Consider the following 26,592-nt stretch of genomic DNA (forward strand, 5'->3'; position numbering starts at 1 on the left):
CCGCACCGGGGAGGAGCCGGCGCCTCTCGCCCCCCGGCGGGCGCGGGGCTGCAGCTCGGGCTCCCCGGCACCCCGCGGGGTCCCTCTCCCACGCAGGCTGCCGCCCCGGGGGGAGGCGAGCCGGTGCCCGCGGCGGGGCCGGGCCGGGGCGGGCCGGGGCGGGCCGGGGGAGGTGCCAGGGCCGGCGGCGGAGCGCGGCGAGCGGGGGAGGCGGCGCCGCCGGAGCCGCCCCGGGGAGCGGGGCGGCGGCGGGCGCGGAGCCGGAGCCCGGGGCCGGGGCCATGCGGCGGGCGGCCGCGCTGGTGCTGCTGGCGGCGGCGCTGAGCGGCGGAGCCGCGGCGCGGAGCTGCCCCGCGCAGAGCCTGGGCTGCAAGTGTGCGGCCGAGCGGCCCAAGGCGCCCGGCGGCCCCGCCGCGCCCCGCCGCAGGGTGGTCTGCAGCGGCGGGGGGCTCCCGGCGCCGCCCGAGCCGCGCCTGCTGCCCGACGGCACCGCCACGCTGTGAGTACCGCGCCCCGGGCATCGCCCCCGCCCCACGCCCCGGAGCAGGGCATTGCCCCCGGACCCCAGCATCGCTCCCCGGCCCCGGGTACCGCTCCCCCGGGTACAGCTCCCCGGTCCCGTGGCATCGCTCCCCGGGCATGGCCCCGCACCCCCAGGTTGCCCCGGCCGGGAGCCTGCTGCAGCTTGAGAGGGCTGGGAGCCCACGCGTGGGTCACACCGAGCCCACCCCGTGCCACTTGGTGGCCCCGGGGGAGTGGGAGCAGCGGGGGGACCCCCGCATCGCTCTGTGCCGGTGTGTATCGCTTGGCCGCTGTCTGGGGCTGTGTTCCCACGGGCGGGCAGGTGCTGGGGGGGACTGGGGGCACGGGGTGAAGGCCGGCAGCGTCGGGGAGCCCAGCTCAGACAGGACCCCGCTGTCCCCACGGTGTGACAGCGGGACAGGTTTAAAGTGTGGATGCGAGCTGGAAATCCAGGAAACGAGCTCCTTCTCCATGCTTCCCTCCACAGCATTTGCTGTCGGAGTGCTGGGGGAGGATGTTTTTGTTTGAAAGTGACTGTTCTCCCTGGAAATATTTGCTGAACAGAGATCAGGAGCCGTAAACGGGTCTTGGGTTTGTGCAAAGCATCTAAAGCTTCCTCCAAGCTTCCTCCAAGCTTCCTCGTGCCCTCGGTGCTGGGGAGGGTTGGGGTTTCAGCCAGCACGCCTGCTCGCTGCAGCAGCGGGTTGCAGGGTTTATTTATAACTCTGGAGGAGACGTTTGAATTAAAATCTGGTTTTGAGGGCAGGGCGGCAGCGCTGTGCTGGAGGGAACATCGCTTTTGCCCAGAGTGCTGTCCCAGGAGGTTGGCCATGCCTGCCTGCCCACGCAAGTGTGCTCATGGCCTTGGTTCTCCTCCTCCTGCTCCTCGGGTGGGTTTTGTTGGGTGCTGTGGAGGACTGGGGCTGCGCAGGACTGGGCTGTGGGCTGCCGTGCTCCTCACCCGGTCTGCTCTCACGTGCTTGAACCCGCTCAGTCGCGTTGCTGCTCATGTGCTGGAGTCACTGCTATTTCTAAGCATCTCTTGGTTCCCTGTGTGCTGTGCCGCTCGCTGCGAAGGGTCTTAGTTTTGGGGTGACAATGTTGTTAAAATGGGGTGGCTGCAATGCTGCCATCCCCCATGTGGAGTGTGGCTGTGACACAGCCTGCGCTGTGTGGGTGCCACGAGCAGGGTCTGAAGTGTGATGGTCATATTAAAAGCATGAATCAAACCAGAGTAGCAGCACCAACGTGTGTCCTGGGCTCCCCTTGGTGGGGGCTGCAGGGCTGGTGGAGGCTGGGCCCTCCAGTCGCACTTATCCCTTGGGTGGGCTTTACTCTTCGTTTCTTTCCTCCTTCAGTCCTTTCTTGTATGTCAGCCCCTTGCAAATACTTGTAGGGATGCTTGAGTCCTCTGTCAATTTGTATTTGGGAAAAACGTCTGGTTAGTTGCCTGCTCTGGTGCTTTCTCCAGCGTGAGCGAGTGTAACTGCAACGTTGAGCACAAGTCGAGCCCCATGCAGCCCTGAGCTGGCGGAGCAGCCAAGGTGGGCTGTGCCTGGTGGGACAGGGGAGTTTGGAGCAGTCTGTGCTGGGGCCGGCTCCTTGGAGAGGCTAGAATGACCGTGCAGAAGCATTAGGGCATTACACGATCCCACTAAAACGTGACATGAAACCTACAGGCGTAGGCAGAAACCTACAAATATGCGGTGACCCTGGGCTCTGCTCTCGCGCAGTAAACATGATTTATTCTAAACCCTTTCCAGATGGAACAATCAAAACCAGAGGCTCCAGCTTCGGGAGCGTCTCCTGGAACCACTGGGGTGTGGGCAGGGAGCGGAGGAGGCAGCAGGGCCCGGGCACGTGGCAAGGGCTGCACGTGCCTCGGGGGACACCCCGCTGTGGACAACCACATTTTGAGCCCAGCGGGTGAGCTGGTTCTGAGCAGGGCTCCATGGCGTGCCCCGGGGATGCTCAGGTCCCCGCTGTGCCCCAGGGATGCTCAGGTCCCCGCTGTGCCCCAGGGATGCTCAGCATCACCGTTGCCCCAGTCGCAGGAAACGTATGGTGTGTTTTGTGCAGAGCAACGGCTTAAAAGCAGAGCCTGTTCCAGTCTTCGTCCGGGCCGCCGGGGAAGCAGGCATGCGTTAGCGCTAACACTGTGCGTGGGGGAGGCTCTTCCAGAAGCTGCCGGTGCAGGAGGGCTGCTGCCTCCGCCACCGCTCCGGCCGCCCGGGCGATGGCTGGGGACACGCGGGTGGCAGGAGGAGGTCGGGCAGCCGGAGGGGGTCTGCCACCGTGTGGGTCTCTCACCCTGGCTCTCATTTGGCTTTTTCCCACACTCTTGGTTTACTTCTTTATTTATCTTTAATTATTAGGCCTGCGCTAAGGAATCCTAGGCTGCATCCGCGGCAGCTGCTGCTTATTTACCCCCTGTGCCTGAGAAATGCTTGCTGGCATCGCAGCCTGCAGAGGGGCAGAGCAGGGGACAGGGGTGGCGGCGGCGCTGGGGACCTGCCCTGCAGCCAGCACTGGGCTCAGCCACGGTGTCCCGGGGGACGTGGCGGTTTCTCACAGGGAGCCGTCTGCCGGAGCCATGGCTCCCTTCCTCCTCCCTCGGCCCCTCGAAGGGATAGGGATCAGGGATCGCTGCTTTGGGAGGGAGCCGAGGCAGTGGCCACAGATGTGGAACTGCAGGAATTAACTCCATGTGGGGAAGCCGCGGTGGCAGGGAACAGCCCCGGCGTGGCCACGGGTGCTGGGAACCAGTGGTCGTGCTCCGTCCTGGTGGTGGGTGTGATGCCAGGGGCTGTGGTGCTGGAGCTCCTGGAGCTCTGGGATGGTGGTGGGACAGGGGGATGGAGCGCTTTGGTTCTTGCCTAAATATCCACAGCCATCCCAGCCGCATCCCGACGGTCTTTGGTCCTAGTTGAGAACCTCGTGCCGTGGGGAGACCTGCGGCTGGCGGGCACGGAGTGGCCTGCCAGGACCGGGGCAGGCAGAAGCACTGCCTTCAGTGCGGAGCAGGCGCAGGGAGCCAGCACGGGGACACGCGTGGGGTCTGGCAAGCAGGATGATGCTCATAGGGATGTGACAGCCCCATGCAAGCCCAGCAGATGCTACGAAGCATGTGCTCTCTGACACCTGCACCGTTTTATACCTAGAGGTTAATTCTTGGCCCCGGCTCATTGTGGGGAGGAAGGAGCGATGCCAGCCTTAATGCGTGGGGTTGTTACCCCTCTTTAACTCGTAGCCCTGCAGAGCTCGCCTGGCTGCAGCTGTCCCAGCAGAGCTTGCACCGACGCAGCCTGGGGTCTTCCCCAGCCTCTCCATCATGATCCAGCTTCCCAGGACTGTGGTCTTCCCATGGCTTGAGGTCAGGGATTTGGCACCTCTTGGGGACATCCCTGCAGCATGGCTGCGAGGTGCCGGGGCTCTGCAGACGTGTAGTAACAAGGCTTTAATTCCCTCCCCCTCCAGCTGACCCCTGTGCTAATCGCCTAATGGAAAAAGCACTGTATCCCTAACGAGACCCAGATAGCCGCGCCGGCCGTGGCCAGCCCCACTGTCACACAGGCGGGAGCCCAAACCTCTTCCAGATGTGGAATCCCCACACAGGCCTCATTTATGTGCACAGCTTGATTGCACTGAAATTACAGATTGTCTGCAGGGAATAGAGGGCTTTGACTTATGACCAATTTCCAGTTCTACTTGAACTCCCCTCTCCAAGGCTGGTTTGTCCTGGGCCCTGCAGATGGTTTCTTTCTCAAACCTTTTTCAGCTTTCTATTTGTTATTTATTAGGCTGCGGCTCCGGCAGGTTTGGTTTTTCTGGGGGCTGTGGGGTCACAGTGCTGCCCGGTGCATCGGAGCATCCCGGCTCTGCTGCCCCGTGCTGGCTCTGGAGGTTTCGCCCTCTCTCCGGGGCTTATTTTTCCTGTGCTAACAAAAGCATAGGGTTGGAACAATAATTTTCACCATCCGAAATAGCCCGGCGTGACGTGAGGCTGGAGGCAACGCCCCAGGGCACATCGTGGGGAGGGGAAGAGCTACCCACCCCTCACCCCCCCCACCCCGTGCCCAAACAAAGTGGGAGGGGGGAGCCCCCTGCCAGCTCCGGGGGTCTCCAGCCCTGTTGGGCTGGAAGCTGCAAGGTCCCCCCCGGGATGCTGCCACCTCCAGAGCCCCTCCTGGTGCCGGAGCCCTTGGCCACCTCTTGCCAGCTCCGGGGCCCCTCTTTTCCTAAAACCCCTCTGCAAACCAGCGAGCTGTGCTTGGGGCGCAGCCTGCACCATATCTGCTGCGAGCATATGCTTTGAATTAATGCACTTGGAGAGCAAAGCATAGCGAGCCTCCCCACCCCCACAGCCCCCCCCCCCCCCCTTATTAACCTCTGCGCCGCTGCCTTTCCCCTGCTGCCCGTGCTGAGGAGCCACCGTCTCCCCGCGTCCTTTTTTGGTTGGGTCCAGAGGAAGTTTATTGTTTCAGCAGCCCAGTTTCTGGAGCCCTTATTTATCCAAGTGGATTCCAGCACGCTTGAAAAAACAATCTTGTTTTTTTCGCTTTTGGCTCCTCTTTTTGAGATGAAAAAAAGGAAGGAGAAGGGATGGCTCCATCTCCCTGCCTGCAGCCTCGTGGGGTCTGAGCCCCGAGGACAGCCCTGTGCGGCTGGGTGGGAGCAAGGGTGCTGCACCCCTTCCAAGGCTGTATCCCCCTGGGATGGGAGGATGCTCCCTGGGGGGCTCCTGCGCGGCCACCCCCATCCCCACCACACATCCCCCTATCGTTTCCGTTTGACTCGACGCTCTGGTCCTTAATCCCTGCATTGTCCAGAGAGACTTTTCCAGCCATCGCTCAATTAGCCGATTATTGTCCCAGCAGCAGGGCTGTCCCTGGCAGGCGACGGGAGCCACCCGCCTGCCCACGCACTGTGATACCAGAGGGTCTCGGGCTGACTGGGTGGGCTGCAGGCACCGTTTTGGTTGGGAGGATGCTCTTGGGCGTGAGGGTGGTTAGGCACCAAGGGCTGGGGGTGTGCACGGGGTCCCCAGCCCTTCCCACCGCCCTGTGCTGGGCACATCGCTCCGAGCCTGGGGCAGGGGGTACCTCTTGCCGGGACATGTCCAGTGCTGCTGAGGTGAGGAGTCCCAGCCTGGGCTGGAGCCAAGGCACAGCCGAGCAGCGGCTCTGGAGGAGCACAGCTGTGCTTTCATGGCCTGCCAAGCCTGCGGATGGCTGGGACATGGGGGCACCACATCCCCTCCGCACCCCCAGCCCCACACAGACCTCAGGGAGTATCCGGAGAGCTGCCACGACCCCAGACCGGCATGCTCCCCAGCCTGCCGGCAGCAACAGCCACCTTGGCCACGGCGAGCCAGGGCGATTGCGGGGCAGCTGCGGGGTTTGCGTCCAGCCCCCCATCCCCTTTCCCCCCCCAGTCGATCTCCCCTCCCAGCTGAGAACAAGAACAGGGGCAGCCCTTGGGCTCTGAAATCCAGCCAAGGGGTTCAGGTCCGGTCCCACGTGCCGAGGACTGGGTCCTAATGAGGGGTCCTGTTGCCCCAGTGGGGCTTGGGGGCTGCTCGACTGTGACCCCCCTGTGCTGGGCTGGGATGGCCTCTCAGGGACACTTATTTTGTTGTATTTTAGGGTTTCTCAGTAAATTTTCTGTAAGGGGATAGTGCCAGAGACCTGCACACGGCTCTGCTGCCTGCGGACGCACGGGAACGGAAAGTCCCGTGGAGCCTGATGAGAACTTCCTGGAAAAAAAACAAAACAGAAAAATTTTTGGAACAAAATATCCATAAAACTAGAGAAAACAAAATATAACCGTGTTTGAGGATGTGAGTTGTAACAGGGGAACGTGACCCGGCTGGCTTCTACAAGGCAGGGAAAAGAGGAGCCAGGATCACTACCCAGAAAACGTTTTATGAGGGAGAGAACTTTCAGTCAAGTCGTTGCTGTCCGTGCAGTTTTGGTGTGCCAAACACTCCTTTTGGTCGGGGACCTCTTTTCCTTAAGGAAAGGCAAACCAGACTCCAAGCATGGCACGGGTGGGCAGTGCCGGTGGCTCAGGGTGCCCCCACGTCATGTCAGGGTCCCAGCCATTCCTGCGCTCCCCAATGGCTGGTCCCAAGGGGCTGGTGGCTCCAGGGGTGGCTTTCCCCTGAATCCCACGAGGAGGGCACCCTGTGGCTGCTTTCCCGGCCGTCGGCGGGTGGGTTGCTGGCCCGGCTGCCTGGCTGCAGATCACAGGGGAGGCTGATCCCATCGGGGCGCGGGATGCTGCCTTTTAAGGCGGGGAGCGCTGGTTTTATGGCAGAGATGCAGATGGTCCCAGGGGTCTGCGAACAAAGCGAGCATCCCCGGCACCGGGGCTCAGTCCTGGGGGGTGGCAGGGGACTGCGCTCCCAGCTGGGTGCAGCTCTCCAGCACTGGCCTCCGGTGCAGGCAGCTGCCTGCTCTCTGCCCACTGTGCTGGTGGCACGTCTGTGGTTGTATCCCTCTGCCCTGGGAGGCTCCAGCATGGCCGGGTCCAGCTCGCCCAGGGTGCCTGGCTCATCTCTGCCCAGAGGCTGCATGTGTCCTTGGTCATGCCACGGACCCCCTGGCACTGTGGGCCGGGAGGTCTGAGACCGGGGTCTCATGCAGTTCTCCATTTTCTGCGCTTGCAGCTCATGCAGCCCCAAGGGCTGTTGTGGCAGGGTCCATCATGCTTCCCTGAGGCAGGGGGTTCTGCTTGCCCTAGCTCTAGCAGGGAGCCCCCGAGGTCCCCCCATGCGCGCGCAGCCTGCGAAGGCTTTGCCGGGTTGTGAAATCTGCTGCTGCTGGAATTAAAACCTTCTGGAGCCATTGGGGCCAGCATGGCCTTGAGCAACAGTCCCTGCCGGCACTGTGATGGGGAATCGAGGTGCGCCGTGGGGCTGCCGTGCCCCAGAGCCGGGGAGCAATGCGGGAAGCATCCCTGCTGCCCCCAGCTCCGGGCAGGGTCCCAGGGCTGCTGTTGGCCAGCACCAGTGCTTGGTGCTGAGGTGAGCCCAGCCCTGCCAAAGCGTGGTCCCCGCAGGGAGGAAAGGGTGGGATGTGGCCCTGGCTGCGGCAGCTCCAGCCGTCGGCGTGTGGAAGCAATTTGCAGGCTGTCGGGGCTGCCGGACGCTTCCGATCCCTGCTGCCAGCCGGGTCGCAGGGCCCCGCGGCCACGGCGGTGCCCGGTGGCAGCTCCTCATTAGCACAGGATGCGGCCCAGGACGGGGGTGCTGCATCGCCTGCCCCCCTCCCCACCAGCCACCCCCGCTGCAGCGCAGCCCCCGTGCGGGGTCCCGATCCTGCCCGCTGCTGGGGCAGCCCCGGCGCGGGAGCCTGGCCAGGGAGAGCCGAGCGATGCCGACGGGTGCTGCAGGCCGGTGTTGGAGGGGATGGAGCTCTGCAGCACACAGCCACCATTCAGCCCGGCGGCAGAGCCCGCCCGTGTGTAAACAGCCCCGGCTCCGGCCCTCAATGAGCCCTTTTTTCCCCTCGCCTCACCCCTGGCCAGGGCTCCAGGGTGCCCTCTCGGCCCCCGCTGCTGCCTGCCCCCACTCTGCTTTTGGGTCACGTTTGCCAGCGGGAACGTTGCCGGTGCCCACGCGTCCGCCTGGGAGTTCCAGGGAAGCACCTCTGGTCCCCAGAGCCATCTCCTGTCCCCAGGCTGGGGTCTGGCTCTGCTAATTGCTACTGATGTGCTTTAATGAGCTCCTGGCTGAATTGTCGGACGCTTGTGCCCCCCTCCCTCTCCTGTCACCTCACAAGGGCCCCTTTGGTCAGGAAAGCTCTTTATTTTGGGATAAAATCCCAGTGCTGGGAGGCCCCCAGGATGGCTGCAATGCAGTGACTGGAGGGGATCAGGCTGGTGGGGGGCAAGAGCTGGGGTGCCGCGGGGTCCTCACCTGGCTGCAGGTCCTCAGGGTGCCTCTCGGTGCAGTTGCTGGGCTGGGGATCTCATTGCCCACACATGCAGCTCCTTACACCCAGGCCAAGGTACAGGAGCGACACCCCAAGAGCCAGCACGGTCCCAGGCGCCTCCATCCTGGTGCTGCCATACACATGGACCATGGCATGGCATCCCAACACAGGTGTCACATCCCATGTCCCCACCTGGCCATGCAAGCCTGTCCTTGGGACTTCACCATCACCACCTCAGCGGCACAACTGGGGCTGCCGCTTCTTGCCATCCCTGTTCCCCCTCCAGCCCCGCAGGTCGCCGGGACATGGACCTCCTGCCCAGCAGGTTGAGTAACAGGGCTGCCTTTCCCTCTGCTCTTCCCACAGGCTGCTGAGTAACAACAAGATCACCGTGCTGGAGAATGGCTCTTTCTTCGGGCTGTGGGCTCTGGAGAAGCTGTGAGTGCCCGGTGGGCGGCTGGGGGGTCGGGGCTGGAGGGGCGCACAGCAGCGCGGTGCCGGCAGGGCTTCCATGGGTGTGAGTGGGGCCGGTGCTGGCAGCACTGCACAGGTCCTGCTCCTGATGCCGCTGCCGGCTGCTGCGGCAGGGCCGGCACTGGGGCACAGGGTTTGCTGCTGGCACCCACGGCATCCCAGGGACCCCGGGAGCTGTGCCGGGGCAGGAGGCACCGGGGGGGCCACGCTCTGTGAGGGCCGGTATGAAAAGCAACATTGTCCCCCCGAACAAAGTCAACTTTCTTATCTCTTCATGAAAGGCATCTCTATGGAGGGAGCTGTAATAAGGGGAGATTTATGGCCCCCATATGGGTTTGATCTGTAGGTATGCAGGAATGGGGACCAGCGCACTGAGGGCGTTTTGTTCCCCACCACGGCCCCGTGAGGGTCTCACGCATTCCTGGGCTGAGCGGGCTCCCGCTGCAGGATGCTGCCCCGTTGGGATGGTGGCCCAGCTGCTGGTGGGCCTCTGCGCTGGGCATCCTCTGCGGCACGTGGTGCTGGCACCAGGGCCGCAGTTGTGGGGTCCCCTGCCACTGGGCGGTGGGTCCCTGCCCCGCAGCGCCTGGCCTGGTGTTTTCCCACAGGGCATGGCTCTGGATGCAGAGGGGCAGGGGGCGGGTGGCAGGGGCAGCAGGGAGGTGCGGGCAGCAGAGGATGCAGGCAGGGCAGGCAGCACACAGGGCTTGGGGACCCACCAGGGCAGGTGCTGCCAGTGCCACCCTGCAGCCGCACCACTGCATCTGGTCAGTGGCGGGTCTGAGGAGGGTTAGAGCCCTGCCAGGGGTTTGGCACAGCCCCACAACAATGGCCCTACCGGCTGGGGGGCTCGCAGGGGCTCCCCAGGGGCAGCGGGACCCACACCACCTGCGTTTCATTAGCCCCAACAAGGAAGCGTTTATTAACGTGGGTCTTGTTCGAGTTACAGTGTGTGCACCTGCCCCAGTCTGCAGCGGAGCCCAGCTGCTCCGGAGGCGATGGGGGCTGCAGGGCAGGGGGTGCACAGTGCCCGCTCGTGGCATCGCTCTGGAGCATGCAGCGCCCAGTGGGTGCCATCCTCTGGGCAGCACTGGGGGCACAGTGCTGTGCGTGGGGTACACGGTGTCGAGCGGGGTGCACAGCACTGCAGTTGGGGTGCGTGGCGCTGCGGTGTGGCACAGGCATGCCAGAGCGTTCAGTGCCTGGTGCTGGGGCTGGTTTGGGATTTTAAAGGCGTGGAAGTCCCTGAGGGGCTGTTTTCGGGGTGAGCAGGAAGCAGTCACCCTGGGGACCCTGAGTCCCTGCAGTCCCGCTTGGCTGAGTCCTCCCAACACGGTTCCAAGGCGTGGGGTCACCTCCTCCTGCTCCCAGCTCCGAGCTCTCATTAACGGGAGGGATTAACATGCACACGGGCAGGGAGCAGCTGGGGCCGCCGCGGGTGCCGCGCTCCCAGGAATGGCTGCATCAGAGCTGGGGGGCTGGCACCTTGGGGGGGACCATGGCTTTGTAGCCCCCAGGGTCCCTGGAAAAGTCTCTGTGCTCTGGGAGCGCTGTCACCCCATGTCACCTCCCGCTCACCTCTGCTGTGCCGAAACCGTGCGCGGGTTGGAGAGGGAGCACCAGCACGTCGGGGGGGGCCGTGGGCAGCGCTCCCCCATCCCGGGCCAGCCAGCATCGCGCTGTGCCGCGCCTGATTGCTCTCGACATGAGCCGTAATTGTTTTCATCGGGTCGGTTTGGGGCCGCGGTGCAGACGTGCCCCATGGAGGGACAGTGCTGGCACGGTGGGGACATGGTGGGGGCTGCGGAGCCCCTTGCTTCTTGTCCTGGGGCTCATGGGGTCCCTGCCTGCCCAGCATGGGTGCTTTGGTGACCCAACAAGAAGGGGGGAAACCTGTTCCCAGGGTCTCAGTGGTGTGCAGGGTGCCCCCACGGACCACCACCCCTCCAGGCTTGCAGCTTGGCATTTCTGGTGATTTGTAGCGGCGTAATGAGATTAATGAGTCTGAGCAGGACCGGTATGCAGCCAGGGCGGCCACGCTCATTAGCGCAGCCCCGCTTGGGAACGTCCTGCCCTCCACTGGGGCCAGTGCCCCCCCCTTGGGTCTGTGGGCTGCCACGGGGCTCATCCGGGTGACAGTGGCAGCGATGGAGTCTGTCCACCCGCCTGTCTACACCAGGCTGCGGTGGGTGCTTGTGTGCACAGGGGTGCTTGTGTGGCCGTGGGCTCAGCCCCGGGGTGCTGGGCTCCTTGCGGCCGCACCGGGCTGGATCAGACCCTCTGTGCCAGGGTTTGCTGCGTGCATTGCGGCTCGCTGCTTCAGGGAAGGAGGCGGTTGGTTTGCAGTGTCCCCATGTGCACATGGTGGCAGGGGGGTCCCCATGTACATGTGGCAGTGGGGGGTCCTCATGTACACGTGGCGCTGGGCCGCTGCTGGCTCTCGTGCCTGCAGCATGTCACCCTACCGGGGCAGGGGGAGGAGGGGGCTCGGCACCGGCGGAAACGCAAAGGCAAACAACCGCAGTGCGGAGAGAAGAGCCTTATCATAAATCAGCAGCAGCAGCCCCGGGCCCCTGGCCAGCGGGGAGGAAGTGACTGAGCGAGGAAGGCTCCCCGCAGCGCCAGGCGTGGGCTGGCCGTGCGCCCCCGGGGCCCAGCATGGTCCCCGGTGGGTCCCATCCCTGGCCGGTGGTCCCTGGAAGCCCCCAGCCCCAGCTGCAAGCCGGCCAGAGCCTGTGGCGCTGAGTTTTGGCAGTTGATGTTTCGGTTGCTGCGGGCTGTGCGAGGGGTGTGTGCCAGGGGGTGTCTGAGGGGATGGGGGTCCTTGGGATCTCTGGCTGGGCCCTGGCAGGGAGCGGGGCTGGGGCTGGTGGTCGCCATTGGTGTGTCTGGGTGGGTGTTTGTGGGGCGGCTGCTGGTGCGGTGGGTGACGGTGCAGGTGACGGTGCAGGTGACGGTGCAGGTGAGCGGAGCTGTTCCTTCAGCACCGGCGCTCACCTGGCCCCAGTGCACCCCTGCCCGCACCCTGCCCGCACCCTGCCCGCACCCCCTGTCGGGGCACCCAGCCATCGGAGCTGCCAGGACACCTTTTCCCTGTTGAGGGAGGCCGGCATGGGCAGTTGGTGCAGCAGCCAAGCGGGGCTGGGATGATGCTGGCCCAGAAGGCATCACATCGTGTTTCCCTTCCCTGGGGTCCACCACAGGGCCGTGTCCCCCTGCCGCGAGCCCTGCCCATTTGGGGTCAGCAGGGGACCTGTAGAAGTCACTGGAGTGAGTTTTGGTCTGGGAGCAAAGCACGTCCATGTGTTTGCAGTGTGCAGGCAGCGCCGCCCGGGTTCCCTCTCCCTGCGTGGCCCCTCGTGTCTCACCGGTGCGACCCCCATGCCTGCCTGCACCCCCAGATCTGCCGGAAGGGTTTGCACTGCTCCCCCGTCCTGCGCACCAGCTTGTGGCCTTCAGACGGGGGCTGTGGTTCATGGGTGTCCCCAGGGCCGCACGTGGAGCAGCAGGCGATCCGGCAATGAGCACCGTGGAGACTGCTATAAATAAACGCGGCATTGCCATATGGATCCCATTTCCTCTCCCGGCCAGCGTCAGTGCTCGGCAGGAACCACCTCGCCGGTCCCAGGGCTGGATGGAGCGGCCGATGCCACCGGCGCACCCCACCGTGCCAGCAGCCACCCCACACCCCACACCGGCACACGCCTCTGATTAGATACGTGCCTCCAATCAGGCTAATAACCCAAATGAGCTTCCTGAGGGCTGCAAAGCCCTTCTGGGGCCGTGCTGGCAATTGCGATGTGCTCTTATCCCGCATGCAGGAGATAACCCGCCGGGATGTGGCTGCTCCAGAAACAATGTACAGGAGGGGACGGTGGCCACCACCAGCGTGCATGGGCATGCGATGCTCCACAGCGCGCCAGGGCGTGCAGAGGGGCTGGCATCCCCCCGTGAGCAGCAGGGAGCCTCACACCTTCCCTGCGCCCTTTGGAGAGATAACGAGCGAGCGGGAAATGGGATGGAAAGCTGCTAATGAGGCTCTTGCAGGGGAGTTTCCAGCACCTGGGGCGGCTGAGGAACCCATGCGTGGGAGATGGGAGCTGGGGGTGGATCGGGGTGCGCTCATGCCCTCGGCCCCACAGCGCTGTGTCTCCTGCAGACAAGGCTCCCCCCAAGCTCTGTGTCTGTCTCCCTGCAGGGACCTGAAGAACAACCTGATCAGCACGGTCCAGCCGGGCGCCTTCCTTGGCCTCCCCGAGCTGAAACGTCTGTAAGTGCCAGTGCAGCCCCCGCAGGGAGCCTGGGACCAGCCCAGGGGGGAGCGGGGACAGCGGGGCGTCCCCAGCCCTGATGGCACCTCCGCTTGCCTTGCAGGGACCTCTCCAACAACCGCATTGGGTGCCTGAGTGCCAGCGTCTTCCAGGGGCTCCCCAACCTGCTCAGGCTGTAAGTAGCTCCCTGGGGATGCCCTGGCCAGCCCTGTTCCCTGGCTTACAAGGAGCCCCCGGGGCTGTCCCCTGCCCTGGGGCATCGCTGGCAGTTTTGCATCCCAAGGCTCTCCCTATGCCACATCCCAAGGATGCCACCTACCCTTTGCCTCCGCCCAGTGTGGGGGCTCGTCAGGCTGTGGCTACCCCATGCCCACCCTCGGCAGGTGGAGTGTGCAGGCACAGCGAGGGGCCTGGGAGGTGTTCCCTCTCCCAGCAGGTCCCCGGTCCCCTCCACGCCACCCTTCTCTCCTGTCCTGCAGGAACATGTCTGGGAACATCTTCTCCAGCCTCCCGCCCGGTGTCTTCAACGAGCTCCCCTCCCTGAAAGTCGTGTGAGTTTGTGCCCCAGGATTTCAACAGCCAGGGGGGCCCTGCCAGAGGGTCTCGGGGCTGATGGCATGACCCCGCGGGCACCCTGTGACACCAGCCCTTGCAGGGACTTTGCCACTGAGTACCTGACATGCGACTGCAACCTGCGCTGGGTGCTGCCCTGGGCTCGCAACCGCTCGGCGCAGATCTCGGAGCGGACGGCATGCGTCTACCCCCGGCACCTCCACGCCTTCCCACTGCGCAGCGCACGGGAGAGCCAGCTCCGCTGCGGTGAGCCGGGGCCGGGGCGGGGGCGGCGGCGGCAGGTGGGGGCGCGGGCTCACCCGGCCGGCTGTGTCCCCCGCAGCGGGCGCCCCGGAGCTGCACACCCACCACCTCATCCCATCGCTGCGCCAGGTGGTTTTCCAGGGCGACCGGCTGCCCTTCCAGTGCACCGCCACCTACTTGGACAACAGCACCCAGATCCGATGGTACCACAACCGTGAGCCGGTGGAGGAGGACGAGCAGACGGGTGTCATCGTGGAGGAGAGCCTGATCCATGACTGCACCTTCATCACCAGGTTGGCGATGGGGACAAGGATGGAGATGGGGAAGGGACAGAGATGGGAACAGGGATGCGATGGAGATAGAGATGGGGACAGGGATGGAGATGGGATGAGGAGGACAGGGATGGAGATGAGATGGGGATGTAGATGAGATGGGGACATAATGGGGATGGGGATGGAGATGAGGTGGGGATGATGGTGGAAACAACACGAGGATGGGGACAGGCACTCATGGCCACAGGGCTTGCTGGTTTTTGGGTACCAAGTGCCATGGGTGGGATGCCAAATGTGAGCACCTTCTGTGCTTGGTGGTGTGTGTCCTCATGCCCCCAAGCTTGAGGGACCGCTGTGGCGGGTTCCCGTGGGGCAGGCCTTCCGTGCCAGCCTGTCCCCTCTGCCCACAGCGAGCTCATCCTCTCCAACATCCACATCTCTGCCAACGGCGAGTGGGAGTGTGCCGTCTCCACCTCCCAGGGCAACGTCAGCAAGAAGGTGGAGATCGTGGTGCTGGAGACCTCCGCATCCTACTGCCCTGCTGAGCGGGTCACCAACAACCGCGGGGACTTCAGGTAGGGGCCAGCAGTGGTGTGGCCATGGGCCAGGTGCCACGTCAGGACAGGGAGTGCACGTGGTGTGTGCCACGTACAGCGTGAGCGGTGTGTGCCGGGGCGGGGGGCTCGCCGCAGGTGACCGGCAGTCTGGTAGCGATTAGCGGCCGCAGGGAGCACGAGCTCTTTTGAAGGGCTTCCCGTGCCGGCGGCGCAGCCTGGCTCCAGCAGCAGAGGTGTTGGAATTTCTCTGGCACGAGACAAAAGGCTCCGGGCGCCCGCCGTAACCCCGGTGGGGCCGTTATGAATATAAATTACTGGTACAGTCAATGTGGCTTAAATTAGTGGTGCCCCTCCATCGCCCACTGCTTTCCTCTGTGCTGTGCTAAGCCGAGTGGGATTTGGGATTGGAGGGGGCAGCGGCAGCTTTTTGGGGAGCATCACCCCCGGTCCCTGCAGAGCCAAGGGGGGGCAGGGGCTTGTTGCGGGGGTTTGGGGGCTGCGGTGCCCATGGGCTGTGGCGTGGTGCTGGGTGGGGTCTGCACGGGGAGAGCAGGCTGGGGAGGGGGCTGCTGGTGGCAGGTGCCCCATGGTCACCATGTGCCTGCGCCCGCAGGTGGCCCCGCACCCTGGCAGGCATCACCGCCTACCAGCCCTGCCTGCAGTACCCCTTCGCCACGGGGCCGGCGGGCGCAGGTGCGGCGGCGGAGAAGCAGGCATGGCGGCGCTGCGACCGCGCCGGGCGCTGGGAGGAGGGTGACTACTCCCACTGCCTCTACACCAATGACATCACCCGCGTCCTCTACACCTTTGTGCTGGTGAGCCGGGGACCGGGGGGGCTCAGCTGTGCCCAGGGGGCTGGTGCAGCCGGTGACCGTCACCCCACCGTGGCCGTGCCGCTCTGCAGATGCCCATCAATGCCTCCAATGCCCTGACCCTGGCTCACCAGCTCCGCGTCTACACGGCCGAGGCAGCCAACTTCTCGGACATGGTTGATGTCCTCTACGTGGCACAAATGATAGAGAAATTTATCGGCTACGTGGACCAGATCAAGCAGGTAACGAGCGCTGCTCCTGTCTCCTGGTTGCCCCAGCCCTGCTGGGTGTTTTTGCGGTGGAAAAGCATGAATTGGGGTGTTTGCTGCTGGGGACAGCAGTAGCTCTTTGTGGAGCCGCTCACTGTCCTCGCAGCTGACGGACGTGATTGTGGAGATGGCCAGCAACATCATGCTGGTGGACGACCACATCCTGTGGATGTCGCAGAAGGAGGAGAAGGCTTGCACCAGCATCGTCCGCTCCCTGGAGAAAATTGCCGCCCACACGCTCAGCAGCAACTCCCAGCACATGGCGGTGGTGAGTGGGGGGCAAAGGGGGGGCTGCCTGGAGGTGGGGGGCTGAAGAGGGAGGAGGAGCGGTTGGGTTGGCTTTCTGCTTGTGCTAGGGGGTCTCTGCCCACGCTGGGTCTCTCTGGCCATTGCCAGGGATCTCTCTGGCCATGCCGGGGGTCCCTCTGGCCATGCTGGGGGTCTCTGGCCACACTAGACATCTCTGCCCAGGCTGGGAGTCTCTCTGGAAGTGCCAGGGGTCTCTGCCCATGCCGGGGGTCTCTGGCCATGCCAGGGCTGATGCCCTGCGGTGCTGTGCCTGGCAGAACTCACGCAACATCGCCTTCGAGGCGTACGTGGTGAAGCCTGAGAGCTACGTGGGGCTGAGCTGCGTGGCTTTCCAGCGGCAGGACGGGGTCCCCGCCGGGCGTCCCCCTCCAGCCGAGCGGGGGGCCGAGCCCATGCCCGACCAGCAGCTGAGGCTGCGCTGCACCACGGGACGCCCCAACGTCTCCCTGACCAGCTTCCACATCAAGGTACGGGTACGCCAGGGGCCGGGCAGGTGCTGGGGTGGGCTCAGCCCCTGCTCACCAGTGACCGTCTGCCCGCAGAACAGCATCGCCCTGGCCTCCATCCAGCTGCCACCCAGCCTCTTCGCCAGCCCCGTCCCGGCTGCGCCGCTGGCCGACTGCAAGCTCCAGCTGCTGGTCTTCCGCAATGGCAAGCTCTTCTGCAGCACCGGCAACTCCTCCCGCTTGGCTGATGACGGCAAACGCCGCAGCGTGGCCACACCAGTCATCTATGCCGGGACCTGTAAGGGCTGCATGTCTGGGGGGCTTGGGGTGCCCTGTGTGGGGCTTTTCTTGGGGGATGGAGCTCCGTGGGGCTCCCTGGGGTGTTGCCCTGGTGCTCCTGCAGTGCGAAGCCATCCCTGGGGGTCCTCGGGGAGGTGGCAACGTGCCCATGGGATGCAGTGTGGGGGTCCCCCGTGTCCAGCCCCTTTTGGGGTGCAGGTGGAGGGGTGGCTCATGTCCTGCTGACCAGGTTTCTCCATTGCTGCAGATGGCTGCGGAGTGGGAAACCTGTCGGAGCCGGTGGCCGTGTCACTGCGGCACCCTGGGGAGGGTGCAGACCCAGTGGCCGCATACTGGAACTTCGAGGTGCTGGAGGGCATGGGGGGCTGGAGCGCCGAGGGCTGCCAGCTGGCCGCCCGCGAGCCCAACGTCACCTCCCTGCACTGCCGGCACCTCAGCAACGTGGCTGTGCTCATGGTAGGTGGGGTGAGCAATGGGTTGGGGTCCTTGCCCGAGGGGTGCGGAGCCTGGGGGCTGCGGGCAGGTGGTGCGGAGGGATGGGGACGGGTGGTGCAGGGCCTGACGGGCTGTGCTGGGCTGCGCAGGAGCTGAGCGGTTTCCCCAGCGAGGCGCGAGGTGCCGTGGAGGTGCTGCACCCGGCCATGTACACCTGCACGGCCATCCTGCTGCTCTGCCTCTTCACCACCATCATCACCTACATCGTCAACCACGGGTGAGCGGGCACCTTGGCGCTGGCCTCGGCTGCGCGGTGGCTGGAGGGGCTGCACCTGGGTGGTGTCTCCGGGCAGCTGGAGCAGCTTATGTGTACACTTACGTGTACGGCTTCTCTGTCAGGCCTGCTCCGTTGCCTGGCTGGGGCAGGCTGTGTCAGAGCATCCCTCCGGAGCAGCGGAGGCAGGATGGGTGCTGCGGGAGCTGTGGCTCTCGCGTGCTGTAAATAACTGTCCCGCTCGGGGCTGGGCAGGAGCTCATGGGTGCCCGCTGTGCCTCTCTCCCAGCACCATTCTCATCCCGCGGAAGGGCTGGCACATGCTGCTTAACCTCTGCTTCCACATCGCCATGACGGCCGCCGTCTTTGCCGGAGGCATCACCCTCACCGGCTACCTGATTGTGTGCCAAGCGGTAGGTACCGGGGGCGAGGGGAGGGCCCCTGCGCCCTGCTGCCGCCCCCAGGGCCGCTGAGCCTGGCACAGTGAGGTGTCACCCTGCCAAGACCCACAGGATGGTGACGGCGGGGACGCAGCCGTGCCTGCAGCACCCGCCTGCCCACCCATTGCCCCTCTCCTGCAGGTCGGCATCATCCTGCACTACTCCTCCCTCTCCACCCTGCTGTGGATGGCAGTGAAGGCCAGAGTGCTCTACAAGGAGGCGACCTGGAAGGCACCGCAGCAGCCAGATGGGGACATGTCCCAGCCAGCCCCCAGCCCCATGCTACGGTACAAACACCCCTTCCCCGTGGGGGGAACGGGGAGCTGGGGGGGCTTCCTCTGCCCTACAAGCCCGTCCTGCCCGTGGCTGTGCCGAGGGCTCACTGCAGGCGTGCGGTGACAGTGTCTCCCCCATGCAGGTTCTACTTGATCGCTGGTGGGATCCCCCTCATCATCTGCGGGATCACGGCGGCCGTCAACATCCACAACTACCATGACAACAACCCATAGTAAGTGCCTCTGCTCAACCGTGCCATCCTCCCCAAACGGGCAGCCTCCCTTCACCGGGGCATGGGAACTGGCAGCACCAGGACTCTGGGCAAGCTGGGGAAAGACTGGTGAGATTTGTCCCAAAAGTATCCATATGTTGGGGAAAAACCCCAGCCAGGCAGCCAGCAGGCCTCCGCAGAGCCCGTGCCATTGCGGCCAGGGTGCTGAGCATCGCAGCACCACAACACATGCGCAGGCACCCGGGTCTGCTCATCAGCGCTCCTTTCCTCCCGCACAGCTGCTGGCTGGTGTGGCGGCCCAGCCTGGGGGCTTTCTACGTCCCTGTGGCTTTCATCTTGCTTGTCACCTGGATTTACTTCCTCTGCGCCGGGCTCAGCCTCCAGTGCCGACCGTCACGCCGGAAAGATGTCCCCGAGCCACTGGAGCCACCGCCGCAGCTGGGGGGTGCCAGTGACCTCCTGACAGACTCCGGGTCCATCTCCGTCACGCTGAACTCGGGGCCACCCTGCCCTGAGACAGATGGCATCTACTCTCTGCAGGTGCAATTCTGGGCGCTGGTGACCACCCACGCCTTGTACATCGCCCTGTGGACATTCGGCGCCATGGCCGTGTCCCAGCGCTGGTACCTGAACATTGTCTTCAGCTGCCTCTACGGCGTCACCGCCGTGGCGCTGGGACTCTTCATCTTCATCCACCACTGCATCCGGCGCCGGGACGTCCTCAGCTCCTGGTTCTCCTGCTGCCCCTCCTACAGGAACGCGCTGCCCATGCAGGCGTACGTCCACCCTGGGCTGGTGCCGGAGGATGGCTCGCAGGTCTTCATCGGCTGCGACCCGGAGGCGGCTCGCTCCAGTGCCTCCTCCTCCTCACCCAGCAGCGCCGGCTCGGCCGGGGGCCGCTGCAAGCTCACCAACCTGCAGGTAGCCCAGAGCCAGGCGGACGCACACCCAGCCACCTGCCCGGAGCCGGACACCGCCGACAGCAGGACGGCCAGTGCTGGCAGGCACGCCAGCAACCTCCACGGCCGCAGGAACCACCGCGGCAGAACTAAGCAGTGCCGGGACGGGAAGCACCACCGCTTGAAAATGCTGCGGGGCCCCTCCTCGGAGCATCCCTCCAGCGAGAGCGGGAGCCTCCACAACAGCCACTCTGAGAGCTATCACAGCAGCAGGAACAGCCCCAGCAGCAGTGGCCGCGGGGGGCCGCGGGCCCCCCAGGACGGGGAGATGGCACCCAGCCACTCAGAAGGCAGCGACGGTGGACGGCGGGCACCCGACTTCGCCGAGGCTCGCCGGAGGAGCGCCAGCAGGGACAACCTGCGGCAAGCCAGCGCAGCTGAGAAGGAGGCGAAGCGCCGGTCCTACCCACTCAACGTGGCCAGCCACAACGGCGGCCTCAAGGGCAGCAAGTACGACGTCAACCTGGCCAGTGCCGACAGCGTGGCCGGCATGAAGACAGGCCTCTGGAAGAGCGAAACCACCGTGTAAAGGTGGGGAAGGACTGGATGGCCACAGCGCCGCAGCATTTTCCTTCGGGAGCCGTGGCTGGAGCCGCTCGGGGCAGCCGTGAGGTGACACTGTGGGAATCACCACGTGCACTAGTGGGGCTGGGCGGCACGGCTGGGGGCTCCAGCTCACCCCGGGTGGAGGGTGATGCCAGGCCCACCCATCCCCCCGAGGAGGGTCAAAGCTTCCCGCAGCGGTGCCGGGGCCCCCAGGCGAAAGGCAATCCTTGCTCTCCAGCAGCCTGAATTGCAGCTGTACCTTAACGGCTCCTGCATGTCACTTGAGACTGATCCTAAATACTATTTTATAATATACAGAGGAAACAAATGTCTATTTTTCAAAGCTATATTATTGAATGTATATATGTATAGACAGATCAGTAAGTGATGAGAGTGCCTCGTTACCGACCAGTGTTCTCCAGGAGCGGGTGCTTTGGCAATAGCCCGCTCGTGCCACGACTGCAATACTCCCGCTGAGGGGACCACACCAAGTGCCCTTTATGTACAGGCACCGTAGCACCGATGTTCGTGCGACCCCAGCCTGAGCAAGCTGCTGCTGGGCAAGCCAGAGAGCAGCTTCTCCGTCTGGAATGTTTTTACATGCAAAAGTTTTTATCCGTTTGTGTTAAGATGCCAGCGTTTAGCCCCGTGGGTTAGGCGGCTGCCAAAGCAAAAGCCATATTGCGAAGCAAGCACAAGGTAAAAGGAGCCTCAGCTCCAAGGTGAGGTGATTGTCTGCACTGTGTTAATGCCAGACACTAAAATCCCAGCCAGGAAAGGCTCCCAAGCCCTCGGAGGCATAAGCTATGCAATGGGGTGGGCTGGCGGAGCTGTGCCGCTGCCAGAGCCGAGACTGACCCTTTCTGCCAAAGCACCAAAGAGCCGAGCCATGGGCTGAGACCCAAAGCAGGCCCTTGTCCTCAGCCCAGGGATGCGCACTCAGAAAGTACCTGGGTTTGCTCTTAGGAAGGTGGAGAAACCCCCCACCCCCAGCTACTGGCCTCGCACTCGTGTAAGATGAGAGGAAAGCACCAGGGAGCAGGGGCCATCCCTGGTAAAGTGGGAGATAGATGACAATTAATTAGGGAACTTCCTTGGGCAGTTCACATGATGCATTCAAAGGGCTGGAACTTGGATAAGCACTTATTTTTCCCACTTTAAAAACAAGTCTCCCCCCTTTTTTTCTAGCATGCAGGTAAAACAGCCATGCTGCAGACAGCAGCAGGGTCTGGGAGCCATCCCCTGCCAGATCTCGAAGGTTTCCCAAAAGGAGAGGAGGCTGCTTACCTTGGAGCCGGGCAAGGAGCACCCCATCCCTATGCTGGTACAGGGCAGCACACTGGACCCGGGCTGTATTGCACCCCTTGTCCAGCACTGAGCCCAGCTGACGCCAACCCCAGCCCTAAAAGTAATGGTGGGATGGGAGCCTGCTACCTCCCCTGCCCTTCCCAGCCTCCCTGGGCCTCCATTTTCTCCTGCGTGCAAATGAGTTTAATTAATAATATAGCTACCTCCCAAGGGGTTGCGAGGACCAGGCAGGAACGGGGAGCCAGAAGCCGGTGGAAGGAAAAGCACTTAGCAGATCTGTCTCACCTTCAGCCACCCTCGGGGAACCCTCACCCCGCAGGGCTGGGGCACCCCAGGGTGTAACACGGTTCTGCCTCTCCCTGCCTGCCTCCACGTCTCTGCCGACCGATGGCTTAAGCCATGCTTCATCGCGCCTGGTATTTAATAAATTTAAATCCTTATTGTCAATATCACAGCCTACACGGTCTTGCTGATGCTGAGTTGTTATATACGCTTGCTGCACTGTGACAGTATTATATAAAAAGCTTTGTATTATTAATTACACTTTTTTTTTTTGTCTGTTTACATTACAAGCAAATGACATATCAACAGAGAGCTTCTTGCAATATACGTGGGGGAGGGAGGGGAAAGTATGCCAAAGAAATGTCTTTAAAGGGGTCTTCTTGCATTTTTATATAAATAGAATGTTTCTAGCAGATATGTTTTGTTTAATATATTAAAGATTTGCCAGTCTGCCAAGATCTACTGTTATTCCTCACAGAATTTGCACTCAAATACAACAGATCGCCAGGCACGGAGAGGGCACCGCCTCACTGAGCGAGCCACGCTGCCGAGAACAACCAGCAGCACTGGCCACACACAGCCCAAAGCCTTTGCCACCCTACCCAGCAGCCTCACACCCCTTAATTAACTGAGACAGGTTAGTTTTCTCTCAGCAAATTAACATTCTCCTTGACCCTCACAAAGCCATTCTGCCCAAGGAGGAGAAGCACAAGAAGGTGAGACCACCCCAGAAAAGCCGGAGCAACACCACAGAAAACCAGCATCAGCGAAGGTGCTGGAGCCCTTCCCCCAGGCGTCAGCACCTTGCTGTACAGCCACGGGCTCAATGGACTCGCGTGTGATGCTTTCCTGCAACACCGGGACACACCGAAACATGTTCTACCAGAGGCTGCAATGGGAAAGAATCCAGAAGCCAGCCCTGGCACGGGTGCTTTCATTTCTAACAGAAGCGTAACACAACCCAAAACACCACAAAAAGCCCCATTTTGGTCCAGAACATGAAAGAGGACATAGCCCGCTCCCCCGCCACAACCCTGCTCCTGTGGGCAACTGTCCCTGCAGTGTCATGGCTCTGTCACCGAGGGGTTTCACACTTTTGGTCCCACAGTCCCTGCAGCCCTGGTGTCTTCGGCAGCACCGTCCTTTGCAAGGCGCCAGAGACGAGCATCTTCACAGCCAGGCCTTGGCCTTCCTGAAGGCCCGGATCTCCTCCGGGCCCCGCAGGTACTGCTCGATTTCGCTGTCGGAGATGGGCTCGTCGCCAGTGATGGCAGAGTCTGAAGCGCTCAGGGCTGCCGTCCGCAGTCTCTTCCTTGGATTGATAAGGCAGGGCGGCAGCAAGGGCCTCGGGCTGCCCTCACACTGGCGTTTCCTTTCCAAGGGACAGCCCTCCTCCTGCACTGCCCCGCCTGCTGCTGCAGGAGAGCCGGCGGTCCCCTTGCCCAGGGACCCCTCGCCCAGGGACCCCTTGCCTGGGTCTGAGGCATGCTGCTCCTCGTCCTCCAGGGAGAAGGCATTTTTCAGCAGGAAAATTCGGTGTTGCAGCAGGTCCCCAATGTGCTTGACCACAGTTTTCTTGTCCATGTTAAACATCCTCAGCCAGGCGAGCTGGGAGGCCATTCTCAGGAGGATGTCGAGAAGCTCCTTCAGCCGCAGGTGCGCCGGTGGCGGCAGATCAACGCCCGCCAGCTTGCAGAACCTTGCGAAGGTGCAGGCAAGGCGGGCGGCAGGCTGCAGTGACTGCCACGACAGGAAAGCCGCAGCCATGACGATGGGAACAGGGTGCCGGCCGGTGACCAGCCACGTCTCGCTGGCCAGCTCCACAATCTGCATTGTGCGGGTGACCATCGTCTCCTTGTCTTCCACAAACGGGGCAGGGATGTCGGTCGCGTGCTGGAACAGCCGAAAGCTGGAAGAGCAAAGAGAATGTTGTTAGTGTCGTGGTTTAACCCTGGCCAGCAACCAAGCACCACGCAGCCGCTCACTCGCTCCCCTTTCAGTGGGATGCAGGAGAATTGGGGAAAAGGTAAAACTTGTGGGCTGAGGTAAGGACAGGGGGGTTTATACATATATATATATATATATAAAATGATTATAATAACAACAACAACTATAATGAAAAGGAGAGAGAAAGAGAGAGGAATAAAACCCAAATGGAAAAACAAAAACCCCAGGTGATGCACAATCTGCTCACCCCCTGCTGAGCGATGCCCAGCCTGGCCCCCAGCAGTGACTGGCCGGCCCCAGCCAACTCCCCCTGGTTCATACGCTGAGCGTGAGGGTCTGTGGTATGGAATATCCCTTTGGCTAGTTCAGGTCAGCTGTCCCAGCCGTGTCCCCTCCCGATTCCCCATGTCCCTCCAGCCCTCTCACTGACGGGGTCCAAGAAACTAGAAAGCCCTTGACTTAGTATTGACATCGCCCAGCAAGGACCAAACCCATCAGTGTGCTCTCAGCGTTGCGCTCACACCAAACCCAAAGCGCAGCACCGCACCAGCTACAAGGAGAGAAATAACTCTCACCCAGCCAAAGCCGGGCCAGGGAAGCCACATCACACAGCACCGCAGTAATCCAGCTTGACACGGGAGCTGGCTGCAGTAAGAGCAAACATACCCTGCGACGGGCTTCTGCTCATGTTACCTAGTGCCTCACTGCCCTCTCCAAACTGAGGAGAAAGGGGCAGAAAGAGAAGAGTCACAGCCCAGATTGTGACAAGGGAGGCAAAAAAGCCGTCACGGTCTGTACAAACCCTAGCACAGAGGCGAGCCGTTCCACCCAGCAAACACCGCTCCAGCTGACCTCCACCCCCGGGCTACCCTGTTGTACTATGATCGCTGGATGGAGCAAGAACCTGGTTAAGTTTGTCATTCAAGGGACAACAAATTGTACTCCCAGATCACAAACTTTAGATGCTGCTGCACCAGTACTGCCACCCAGCCCAGTGGTAGATGTGCCCCCCTTAGCACGCAAGACCACGAATGGACCAAGGGAACACTCTTCCAGATGATCTGGTTTTGCCTTAGTGCACTCAGCAACGTGCCTGTGTAACAGCACAGGTCACCCTCTCTGTCCTTGTGGACTTCTGCCCTGGCCACAGCTGCGTTTCAGCAGCTTTTCCACCCACCAGTGTCCAACACAGGACTCTGAAATGGCTGAAAGAGGCTCAGTTACCTGTTCAGGTGTGTCTTCACCAGGTCTGCCAGGCTCAGGGCCGGCACAGACAGCCCAAGCTCTTTCTGAAGGCTCAGGTAGACACTGGCAAACAGCTCCTGCTTCGCATAAAGGAGAGAGCAGATTGTCCCCATCATCAAGGGCCAGTTGTGCTGTCGACAAGTCACAAAGACGCAGCAGCCCCCCAGGAGCTCCTTCTTCTCCAGACTGACCAGGTGGAAGGAGGGGTGCTGGAGAGCTCTCTGGAAGTATGACACTGCCGTTTCCTCAAACACCGTTGGGAGCTGGAGGACTTTACAGAGATCCTGGACCCGCTTGATCCCTGTGAGAAGACACTGCCCTTAAAGATCAGCTCAAGCACCTTCTGATACATACCTCTCCTCAATGTCACAGCACAGCCAGCCTTCACCCAGCCCCAGGAAAAGGTGCGAGAGCAGCTCAGCTCCGGCAGCAGGAGAACGTCTCCCATGTCCCTCAGTGCAGGTGAGACAGTTTGCTGAAGGCCGGCAACAGCTGGATGCAGAGCTAACTGCCTTCTCCATGGTCTACGGCCAGCTCCCAAGGCTCTGACCATGTTGGAGTGCACCGGGAACACATTAAACAGCTGGGAGAAGCAGCTGGAGGGGACAGGTGCGAAGGCAGGCGGACAGCATGCTCTCACCTCGCTGCAGGCAGCGGCTCAGCTGCTCCTTCTGGCCGGTGCTCTGGGAATACGCCACCTCTGAAAAACAGCCACTGTTAGAGCCAGGAGCCCCACAGAGGCCTTTAGAGTAGAAAGACCCCTAAGACCCCCGAGCTCAGCTGTACTGGGCCTGGAGGCAGCCGGAAAAGTGCTGCTGGCCCAGCCCCACAGGGAAAAGCCGTGCTGCTTGGCCAGGGGACTTGGCCAGGGGACGTGGCCGGTGCAATCCCGGCAGCGCTGCACAGCCCCCTACGGCCCCCCACATACCCCTGTGGTCCCGCACAGCCCTCCCCGGCCCTACACAGACGCCCCCCCACACACACAGAGTCCCCCCACGGCGCCGCACATCCCCCCCACGGCCTTGCATAGCCCTCCACATCCCCCCAACAGTCTCCCACAGCCCCCCCCGGCTCCCCCCATTCCCGCGCAGCCTCCCACAGGCCCCCAGAACTCCCTCACATCCCCTCAAAGCCCCCTACGGCCCCCGCACATCCCCGGGCCGGGCCCCCCCGCACCTCGCAGGTGCTCCTCCTCGGTGTAGGTGGTGGTGAGCAGCCCCTCGGCCAGGACGCAGCCGCAGGCGGCGCAGACCAGCTGCTGCTGCGCGTAATGCGCGTCCTCCACCAGCGCCGCCGACCCGCAGGCGGGGCAGCTTCCCCGCGCCGCCATGGCCGAGCCGCGCCGCCCGCCCCGCAGCCCGCCTATCACCGCGCCGCCCGCCCATCGCCGCCCCACCCACCCCGCAGCCCGCCAATCGCCGCGCCGCCCGCACGTCGCCGCCCCGCCCACCCCGCAGCCCGCCTATCGCCGCGCCGCTCGCGGTCCGTCCCGCCGCCCGGACCCCGCAGGCCGCGTTCCCGCGTTCCGGACGCCGCCGCGTTCCCCCGGCCAGTTCCCGCTTGCCCCCGCTTCTACCGCCGCCTCCAGGCCCGGGGCGGGTGCTGAGCGGCTCCTCGGCGCTTCAATCTGTCGGGAGCGGCCCTGAGGCCGGCCTCCGGTTCT

General features: G+C 63.2%; 2 protein-coding genes across 3 annotated transcripts; one reads left to right on the forward strand and one right to left on the reverse strand.

Annotated features, from left to right (window-relative positions):
* The first annotated feature begins 281 nt into the window (after positions 1–281).
* Positions 282–22,195, forward strand: ADGRA2 (adhesion G protein-coupled receptor A2). Its single transcript, XM_037371686.1, has 19 exons — positions 282–499; positions 8,826–8,897; positions 13,132–13,203; positions 13,308–13,379; positions 13,684–13,755; positions 13,860–14,023; positions 14,100–14,313; positions 14,703–14,867; positions 15,463–15,664; positions 15,754–15,903; positions 16,037–16,198; positions 16,497–16,706; positions 16,782–16,983; positions 17,233–17,441; positions 17,570–17,697; positions 17,984–18,107; positions 18,276–18,421; positions 18,553–18,642; positions 18,921–22,195. Exons 1-19 carry the CDS (start codon positions 282–284, stop codon positions 20,128–20,130), a joined length of 3,882 nt encoding a protein of 1,293 aa, XP_037227583.1. The 3' UTR covers positions 20,131–22,195.
* A 459-nt stretch (positions 22,196–22,654) lies between these two features.
* On the reverse strand, positions 22,655–26,278 carry BRF2 (BRF2 RNA polymerase III transcription initiation factor subunit). 2 transcript variants are annotated; one of them, XM_037371688.1, is made up of 5 exons: positions 26,106–26,278; positions 25,570–25,629; positions 25,121–25,230; positions 24,909–25,006; positions 22,655–23,646 (listed from the first exon to the last, which is right to left on the reverse strand). In XM_037371688.1, the coding sequence occupies exons 1-5, from the start codon at positions 26,257–26,259 to the stop codon at positions 22,908–22,910; spliced, it is 1,161 nt and encodes a 386-aa protein (XP_037227585.1). In that variant the 5' UTR covers positions 26,260–26,278; the 3' UTR covers positions 22,655–22,907. The 2 variants fall into 2 exon arrangements, with proteins under 2 accessions (XP_037227585.1, XP_037227584.1); XM_037371687.1 differs by having other exon boundaries at positions 24,909–25,230.
* Positions 26,279–26,592: the final 314 nt, after the last annotated feature.

Source organism: Falco rusticolus, chromosome 20 (genome assembly GCF_015220075.1).
Source record: "Falco rusticolus isolate bFalRus1 chromosome 20, bFalRus1.pri, whole genome shotgun sequence".
Taxonomy (NCBI): Eukaryota; Metazoa; Chordata; class Aves; order Falconiformes; family Falconidae; genus Falco; species Falco rusticolus.